This window comes from Ptychodera flava, assembly GCF_041260155.1.
Source record: "Ptychodera flava strain L36383 chromosome 23 unlocalized genomic scaffold, AS_Pfla_20210202 Scaffold_23__1_contigs__length_28996876_pilon, whole genome shotgun sequence".
Classification (NCBI taxonomy): domain Eukaryota; kingdom Metazoa; phylum Hemichordata; class Enteropneusta; family Ptychoderidae; genus Ptychodera; species Ptychodera flava.
Window position 1 is genome coordinate 20589994 of NW_027248277.1, and position 10757 is coordinate 20600750.

The 10757-nt window shown below is 35.3% G+C and overlaps 1 protein-coding gene across 1 annotated transcript in view; it reads left to right on the plus strand.

Moving 5' to 3' along the window:
• LOC139123834 (uncharacterized) overlaps nucleotides 1-10757 on the plus strand; it is a 35977-nt gene that overhangs the window by 23895 nt on the left and 1325 nt on the right. Inside the window, exon 2 of the mRNA XM_070689985.1 lies at nucleotides 9244-9565. Within this exon, the coding sequence (XP_070546086.1) occupies nucleotides 9250-9565 (316 nt within the window). The 5' untranslated portion in view covers nucleotides 9244-9249. The remainder of the gene's footprint in view (nucleotides 1-9243; nucleotides 9566-10757) is intronic.

The following is a 10757-nucleotide window of genomic DNA, read 5'->3' on the forward strand; positions in this document are numbered from 1 at the left end:
ATCAAATCAGTAGTTTTTGGATTATTCAATCTCTCGGTCTAACTCAACATGTACTCGGGAGTACACACCGGAACGGTCATACTCTAGACCTTGTATTGACCCGAACATCTGAACCATGGCTTGGAAATTTCATAATTGACAACAAAATGCCATCCGATCATTCTGCTGTCCATTTCACGTCCATGATCACTCGTCCCCTTCCAACAATAATTACCAGGGAACAGCGCAACATCAAGAATATTAATTTAATGAATCTTAAACACTCAATTTCAAGTACACTTAATCATCCTTAGTCGATTAATGAAATAAATGAGCTGACAGAAGTTTACAATTCTACATTGAACAGTTTGATGGATTTGCATGCTCCTGCCAAACAGAGAACCATTGTGCAGAAACCCCGTGCCGAATGGTTTACAGAAGACCTACTGGCTAAGCGTAAGGCTCTGCGATCACTTGAACAAAAGTGGCGTTCTTCTCAACTTGAAATTGACAGACAGATTTTTATCGCTGCTCGTGTTGAGTATAACAGAGAGTTGGATTTGGAGAGAGCGTCATTTCATCGAAGTAAAATTGAAAACGCAAATACCAAGAAACTGTTCCGAGTTGTTGATGACATTTCCGGTGCAAGGAAATCTGCATCCGACATTCTCCCAAATAATCATGAACTATCTCAACTACCAGCTGCCTTTGCAACGTTTTTTGAACAGAAAATAGTAGACATTCGCAAAAAACTTCAAATGCTAGTCCTCTTAGTATTGAACCATTCTTGTATCAGAACTCGCTCTCCATTCTTGAACCTTTATGTATTGATGATGTATTTCTATTGTTAGTAAGATGCCTTCTAAATCGTGTCAACTAGATCCAATGCCCACACAGCTGGTTAAAGCATGTGTAAATGAACTAGCCCATTACTGCTCTGTATTGTAAATTTTTCTTTTTCGTCTGGTGTTTTTCCAACTGATTGCAAACAGCCATTGTTCGTCCACTCATTAAGAAAAGTGGACTTGATTGTAATACAATGAAAACTATCGTCCTGTATCAAAATTGTAGTTTTCTGGACAAGTTTTTGGAGAAGTGTGCCTTTTTTCGTTTAAATCGCTATCTGTCCGAAAATTCTCTGTACGGTCGTTTTCAGTCTGCTTATCGCGAGGGGCACGGCACCGAAACTGCACTTATACGCATGTTGAACGATGTCATGCTCGCTCTCGATAAACACCATCATGTCGTCCTGGTTCTTTTGGATTTGTCAGCGGCATTTGACACAATTGATCATAACATTCTACTGGGTAGGTTACGCTCTCGTTTTGGTATTCAAGGGGTTGCTTTAAAATGGTTTGAATCCTTTCTGAAAGGTAGAACACAACAGGTCTCTGTCAAGTCGATGTTATCTAACAAATGCATTTAAAGTATGGTGTACCTCAGGGTTCAGTATTGGGTCCTGTCTTGTTTGCTTTGTACATGACTCCCATTGAGGATATCATCACACGTCATGGTTTAATATTCTGTTATATATGCAGATGATTCTGGATTGTACATTGCTTGTGACATCCTTACCAGCTCCACTATTGTTCAGCGTATAGAAGCATGCGTCGATGAAATTCGTAATTGGATGATGTCCAATAAGTTGGCACTTAATGACGGGTAGACAGAGGTTGTCTGGTTTACACCCCGAAATTGTACGGTTGGTTCACAATTTGGTTCTATGAATGTACGAATAGGTGAGGCCGCGATTTTGCCATTCTCTGTTGTACGTGACCTTGGCGTAATGCTTGACTCGTTCGGTCTCATGGACGAGCATATTCGCTATGTTTGTAGGGTGGCATCTCTTCACTTTGGTGGATAAGTAAAATTAGAAAATTGTTAGACCAGCCCAGTGCTGAAAAATTGGTTCACGCTTTTGTCACATCGAAGTTAGATTATTGTAACAGTCTACCTTTTGGCCTACCTGCTTATAAATTGAGCAAGCTTCAACACATTCAGAACTCTGCTGCTCGTTTGGCAACTGGACGGAAGATGGGCCGTCACATTGATATGACATCTGTACTCAAGGAGTTACATTGGCTCCCAGTAGAAGAACGAATCCGTTTTAAAATTCTTTGTTTGGTTTTAAAATTGTCCATCAAGATGAATTCGTTCCAAATTACTTATCAGAATAGTAACAATTGATATCCCAGTACATAATACCAGAAGGAGTGTCGGTGTAAGATTGAATCCCTTTTCTGTCAAAGATCACGGGAAACAACTTTCTAGAACATATGGTGACAGAGCTTTTAGCATGTATGCCCCTAAACTGTGGAATAGTTTGCCGCCCGAACTTAGGATGATAAAGAAATTCGCTCTTTTAAGAAGTCTCTTAAACCATTATTTTTCGTCAATGCTGCTGTTGACTTGGATATAATTTTTACCTGCATGTTTTATAGTTTATTTATTTTTTATCATTTTTAGTGAAATTTTTTTAAACTACTTTCTTTGCTGTTTTTAGGTAGGATCCTTTAGTCTAGATTTAGCTTGCTTGATGTTATCGATTGTTTTTAATTATACTCTTTCCTCTGTGAGTTTTTTTTGTATTTTTCTGCGTTTATTTTAGTTCTTCCAGTAATTTTCTGTAATGTACAGACCACTGAGACAAGGTGTGTAGTGGTCTTTAATTAATTAATAAATTATTATTATTATTATTATTATTATTATTATTATCATTAAAAAAATTTTTATCAAAAATTGGGAAAATTGCCCCAAAATTACAAATATGACAATATCAATACAATTTGTACAAGCATGACTGAGGTCATTCTGAGGAACATGAATATTAAGTTTCATAGCAATCAGACGAGCCATTTCAGAGAACAAGATTTTTTGACTAAAAACGGAAAAAATACCCTAAAAATACAAACATGCAAATTTCATCCCAATTTTTGCACACATAATTTAGAATACCTAAAGAAATCTGCTACCAAGTTTCAACCAAATCTGACCAATGCTTACTGAGTTTTAGCCATTTGCAGGATTTTTCCTTTTTCTCCCTCATTTGCATATTTTTGGCACTGACATGTTCATTTGAACAAATTCACATCTCCACCCCTAGGTGCACCTGTACACCAAATACTAAGACAGTAGGTGCTACGGTTTAGGAGTTTTTGATGTGGACGGACTAACAGACATACATACATACTTACATACATACATACACACAGACGCCATTTTGCCACCTTATACGAATACCTCCCATTTGCATATATACATATGCATATATGGGAGCGTAAAAATGCTTTTAATGCTGTATCATAGTATCTTTAATGTACATAGCAAGTTTTGTCAAATTTGGTCTAGTCAATACAGATAAATATCCCTAATTAGGAAAGTTCATTATATATGCAAATTAGGAATTGGCTGAAGTAAACGATGACTTTAAATAATGTTGTTTTATAGTGTCTTCAATATATGTTGCAAGATTCATCAACTTCGATCGAATCAATTCAGATATATATCCCTTATTAGTGAAGTTCATTAAATATGTAAATAAGGAATTGGCTGAAGTAAAACTGCTTAATGATTTTCAATAATGTTATATCATAGTATCTCCAATGTACATAGCAAGTTTCATCAACTTTGGTAAAGTCCATACAGATTTATATATCTAATTAGGAAAGTTTATTAATATGCAAATAAGTATTTGGCTGAAGTAAAACTACTTAATGACTTTCAACAATGTTATATCATAGTATCTTCAATGTACATAGCAAGTTTCATCAATTTTGGTCAAGTCCATTCAGATTTATATATCTAATTAGAAAAGTTATTAAATATGCAAATAAGTATTTGGCTGAAGTAAAACTGCTTAATGACTTTCAACAATGTTATATCATAGTATCTTCAATGTACATAGCAAGTTTCATCAATTTTGGCCAAGTCCATTCAGATTTATATATCTAATTAGGAAAGTTTATTAAATATGCAAATAAGTATTTGGCTGAAGTAAAAATGCTTAATGAATTTCAACAATGTTATATCATAGTATCTTTAATGTACATAGCAAGTTTCATCAATTTTGGTCACGTCAATTCAAATAAATATCCCTAATTCCAAAAGTTCATTAAATATGCAAATTAAGAGTTTGATGAAGTAAGAATGCTTAATGACTTTCAATAATGTTAAATAATAGTATCTTCAATATACATACCAAGTTTTGTCAATTTTGATCGAGTCAAATCAGATATATATCCCTAATTAGGAAAGTTCATTAAATATGCAAATTATCCATTATCTTTTATGTCACCCCTTAATATCTTTCACAGCTGATATATCTTGGTGTGATCAACATTTGTAGCAAATCTCATCAAATTGTGTGCAATCGTTCTCAATGTATATCCGTTTTTTCTAAAATCATTAATTATGCAAATGAGAAAAAAGTAAGCAAGCCACACCCACCAAAAACTAATCAGTTCTTGCCATTTGCAAACTGAATCTATATACCAGATTTGATTCTGATCTGATGAGCCGTTTTTGAGATATTGAGCACACAGACAGACAGACACACAGACAGACAGACAGACAGACAGACAGACACACAGACAGACAGACATCGCTGCGACATATGCTCACATGTGTCAACACGTGAGCAAAAAATCACTCAATATACAGATATAGTTCACGGCATAGTAACCGTCATATAGCCGCTGGCATGCACTGTACTTGTGCTACGCATGGCCTTCTGCACACGTCCCGTCAACGACGTCATCCCTACTTATGGTACGTCATTGTTTCAAAATGTCGTAATTGAAAATATACCACGTTACGGTATATCATCGTGTTGCCGTAGAGCAAGGGCGTAAAACATAGTGGCCTGGCAGAAACAAATTACCAGGCGCCGGCCTTGAATTATTGCGCCCGAAATGGCGCCATGGTCTGTGAAAATAGCGCAATTGCTGATTTTTTTGCGTAAAATGCGCAATGGTGCCTCTAGATCAAACACTGATGGCTACCAACCAACATCAATTTTGCAAGTATGACTTCATAGCATCAGATGTAAATTGACATGTTTATACTAGCAAGGAACTAGCCATGAAACACTGAAAGCAGACCTGCTTTTTCTGTCTGTACTGTCTGTCTTTAATGTTGATACTGTATGTCATCATGACCACACAGGTACCTGTGTCATTCTTTAGTTCAATAAAAACATGATAGAAATGGTTTGTTGCCAGCTCAGGAAATGGTGCTTATGAGGACAAATATCTATTTAACAAGCAACCTGCTATGAATCTCCTTGTATATAACATTTTTAGCTCACATTTGGTTATACCAATGTGAGTTTATCATATAAGCTGAAGTCCATTGCGTCTGCATGTATGTGTGTATGTATGTATGTATGTACGTACAGTATGTCCGTCAACATCAAAAACACGCAAACCGCTGCACATTTCAGCTTGGTATTTGGTGTGTGGATGCATCCTGGGCTATAGATGGGATTTTGTTCAAATGAAGTCTGCATTGCCAAAATTATGCAAATGAGCTTACAAAATGTGAAAATGGTCAAGAATTAATATCTCAAGAACAGCTGTTTTGATTGCTTTGAAAATTTGTGTGCAAGTACCTTAGGTGAACCTTATACAGTTTTATGAATATTGTGAAGATATCCTTAATTTTGTATTTTTACTGAATTTTTTGGTGATTTTTCTCATTTTCAGTAAAAATTCTTCTTCTCTGAAACCGCCAGCCCAATCGCTCTCAAATTTGGGTTGGATCTTTGTGAGGGTGTTACTCTTCTAATTTATTGAAATTATGACAAAATTGGGAAAATTACTATTTTGGAGCAATTTTGTCATTTTTGGTCAAAAAATCTTAAACAGTATTTCCTTTTTAAAACCCCTGGACAGACAGCTTTTATATTTGGTACACAGACGTACAGAGATGGCAATAGTTAGATATGTGGAAATTGTCCTGAAATATACAAATTTTTATTTTTAAGACAATATTGTCATTTTGGTCAAAAAAAACTTGTTCTCAAAATTACTTGTTTTGATAGCTTTGTAATTTGGTATAAGTCCCAGGGATGTTATTAGATAAACTTTCTGCTCAAAGTGTTGGGAAACCCCAAATTTGTATATTTTAGGTAATTTTCTCAGTTTGTGGCCTTAAATGACCTACACCAACCTAGGATATGTTGTGAGACAGTTTTGAAGGCTGTGAACATAATTTTGTCATATTTGGTATCAATTTGTAGGGAAATTTGATCCAGAAAACAAGCTGAGGTGAATTATTTCATTGCGGACCAATTTTAGCAACTTTTCTATGTAAGACATACAAGAACTGATGAGGAATTTTGATCCAGGATAATTCCAGATGTTGAAATCACCGCCCACAGTGTAAGGCATTTCACTATCTGTAACTAACTTAAGTGCTGTTTATATTAGAATGATAACACTCATGGCATTAACTAAAAACTCCCCAAGGTTGTAAATTCATTTCCTGTCATCTAGCGTTATGTGATACTGAGGGATGGAACATTTGATATTCAGGAGGGGGTAGGGTCCAGAAGATTGATGAGGTAGCATTACTTTTTACCAGATCCCTTGTACATTTTTTACCCACTCCCACCTTGTCTTTTCATCAAACCTTCTCTGTCTATTTAGGATCTGCTTGTCCCATTGCTATAGAAGTTGATATGCATGTTCCTAAAGATGACCTCCAGTACCTAAGTTGGAGACCTTATTTGCTTTTGTCATTCTTGTTTTTAGCTCCCATAGCCATATGTATATATGGCAATGGAAGCTATTCTTATAGGCTAGGGAAATGTCTGTATGTATGTATGTCTGTATGTCTGTATGTCTGTGTGTCTGTATGTCTGTATGTCTGTATGTCTGTCCGTCAACATCAAAAACTCCAAAACCGCTGTACATTTCATCTTGATATTTGGTGTGTACATGGATGATGGGCTGTAGATGAGATTTTGTTCAAATGAAGTTGTCATTGCCAAAAATATGCAAATTAAGTGAAAAAATGTAAAAACAGTCAAAATTGAAAAAACTCAATAACCACTGAGCAGATTACATGAAAAATTAGCATTTAAGTACTTTGGGCTGACATGAAATGATTGTGCGCATCTTGGGTCAGTATCTTGGACTTGCTATTTTCATGATTTTTTTTGTAATTTTCTCCCATTTTTGGTCAAAAAATCTCCTGCTCTGAAACCACCAGTCCGATTGATTTGAAACTTGGTATGGAAGTGCATAGGAGTGACCTTTCCCAAATTTGGGCAAATCGTGGTGAAATTTGCATATTTTTAGTTTACACGTCCATAGACTCCCATGTATAAGGCAGATCTCCATAGACTCCCATGTATAAGGCCACAAAAATAAAAATTTAGTTTCTCATCGTATTCATATTGCAAAAAGGATGCAGTGACACAATTTTTAGTCCCCACGGATGAAGTCCAGTGAGCTTATAGATTGGGTCATGTCCGTCTGTTCGTCCATCCATGAGTCCATCCGTTCACGCAGATATCTCGGATATTTTGACAAAATGTCATGTGACCTTGATGACCTTTGATCTCAAATATACATATTTGTCCATAACTCAGTAACCACAAGGGCTACCACCCTTCATATATGGTATGATGGGACAGCTTATGACGCCACATATTGTACCTCATTAATTATGCACATATCTAATTTTGAGCGAGCCAATAGAGCTAGAGGTCTGATTTTTGGTATATAGGGATAACTTAGCAATACAATTTTTTTGACAAAATGTCACGTGACCTCTGTGACCTTTGACCTCAAATATACATATTTGTCCATAACTCAGTAACCACAAGTGCTACAGCCTTCATGTATGGTATGATGGGACACCTTATGACGCCACATATTGTACCTCATTAATTATGTGCATATCTAATTTTGAGCGAGCCAATAGAGCTAGAGGTCTGATTTTTGGTATATAGGGATAACTTAGCAATACAATTTTTTGACAAAATGTCACATGACTTCGGTGACCTTTGACCTCAAATATACATATTTGTCCATAACTCAGTAACCACAAGTGCTACACCCTTCATGTATGGTATGATGGGACAGCTTATGACGCCACATATTGTACCTCATTAATTATGCGCATATCTCATTCTGAGCGAGCCAATAGAGCTGGATGTCTGATTTTTGGTATATAGGGATAACTATAGGAGAGAAATTTTTTGACCAAATGTCATGTGACCTCGATGACCTTTTACCTAAAATATATGTTTATGTCAATAAATAAGTAACCACAAGTGCTATGTCCTTTGTATTTAGTAGGATGGGAGACCTTATGACAACACACGCTTTACCTAATTAATTATGTACACATCTAATTCTGGGCAAGCGAATAGAGCTAGAGATCTGATTTTTTGGCATATAGGGATTAATTAGCAATATAATTTTTTTTTCAAAATGTCATGTGACCTCGATGACCTTTGACCTTGATTATACATATATATGCATATCTCAGTAACCACAAGTTCTATACCCTCCAATTTTGATAGGATATTAGACCTTAAGATGTCACATCTTGTACCTCATTTATAATGCACATATGTATTTCTTGGCTGGCCAATACTGCTAGAGGTCTGATCTTTTTTCCCGATTTAGAACCATAACTTAGACATGCCTCATGTGTTTCAAATGGGAACAACGATATAGACCTATGTGCCCATAGATCTCAACATATACACTCCAGTGATACTTCTTAATGACCACATTTTCCTGCCCCATCAAGACTAATACTCCTATTACAAGTGGGGACTATGTCATTGTAAATGACTTGTTGATTTAATGGTTGTATCACAGTATTCGATATATCTAATTCTGTATTTTTTTCCATTTATATTCTGAATAATTACATTAAACATATTTCACTGTCTCCAGTACATTTCATTTAAGTATTTTCACTTCATGCACTTTATCCATTTCACACATGTTCAAATATCTGACCAGAGAACAAACACTAAATAGTCCAGGATGGGAGCTACAGTGTCATTGACGCTATTTTTCCTGGTTTAAATATTTCTTGAATGGACCAATTCAAACCGAATGTGAGCACACTGTCCTTGACGGTATTTTTAATACTTCAGTGCAGAAAAATCAATGGGGATCACATTGCATGGTGTGTTGAACTCGTTATAATGTAATTTGTAAACTTTCTGAGTACGTCTTCACAAGAGACAGAGGTGATGTTCAGTATGTAACATGTAATTTATCTGTTTATTTTTATCAGATCAAAATGGCTGAGAAAGTTGATCCACTTCGACGTTTATTCCTTGAAATATCTCAACAAATATCAGTGGAAGAACAAAGGTCTTTGTATGGACTTGTGAAGGACAAGCAGATTCCGACTAAAGCTCTCGAAGGATTGGCCGATGCAAATGAACTCTTTATCAAACTCGAGGAGCTTGGTTGCATAGGTAACGAAAATCTTACCCTGTTGAAAGAACTTCTTGGAAGTATTAAGCGAGAACCCTTGGTTAGGTTGGTGGAAGAATTTGAAAGAAAACAGCAGAAAAACCAGAGCATTAGTCAACAGCCTGGCCTGAACAGAGGTAAGTTTCACTTAAAATTTTACAGCATTAAGATTTTAGAAACATAGCTTTATTTCAGAATGAGGTGAAAAACTGTGTACCATCGACACGTTGTTGTAAGTTTTGGAATACATTAAGATACCAAATTGAAGTTAGTTTTATCCAGGAGTAATCTACTTTTCAAGTTCTCAAATATAGGTGGCCTTAATAAATGTATGGTCTTAAACATCCAAGTCCTAGCAAGTACCGGTATAAAGGGAAATAAATGATCAAATCACACAATAAAATAACATTTGATATAGGTATTGCTTAAGAATCACACCAAACAAAATGCTGCAGTGGTTATTATATTTTATATACTGGCATCAAAATAATTTTGACCATCCAAAAACCCAAATTGAAATTTTATATGCAGTTCACTTGGGGTGACCTCACTTAAGTTTGTTCAAATCGTGGTGAAATTTGCATATTTCTATTTTGGGGGCATTTTTTGCCGTTTTTGGTAAAAAAATCTTCTTCTCTGAAACGACTTGTCCGATTGCTTTGAAATTTGATATACAGTTCAATTAGGGTGACTTCAGTTAGATTTGTTCAAATCGTGGTGAAATTTGCATATTTGTATTTTTAAGCCAATTCTTGTCGTTTATGGTCAAAAAATCTTTAAAAATCTTTTTCTTCAAAACTACCAGTCAGACAGCTTTGATATTTGGTACATAGGTCCCTAGGGATGATCTGTTTCAGATTTATTCAAATTGTGCAGAAATATGCAAATTTGCATTTTTAAGGTAATTTTGCCATTTTTGGTCAAAAAATATTTTTTTCAAAAAGTACTGGTCTGATAGCTTTTAAATTTGGTATATAGGTTTCTATGGATGAACTTAGTAATATATATTGAATTTCTGATGAAATCTGTAATACTGTATTTTGGGGGCAATTTTTGCCATTTTTGGTCAAAAAATGTGTATTTCCAAAACTACTCATCTGATAGCTTTGAAATTTGGTATACAGGTTCCTATACGGTAGATGAACTAAATGATATTTAATGAAATTATGATGAAATCTGCAATTTTGTATTTTTGAGGCAATTTTTGCCATTTTTCGTCAAAACATGTGTTTCTCAAAAAGTACTGGTTTGATAGCTTTGAAATTTGGTATAGACATTTCTATGGATGGACTAAGTAATATATATTGAATTTCTGATGAAATCTGTAAT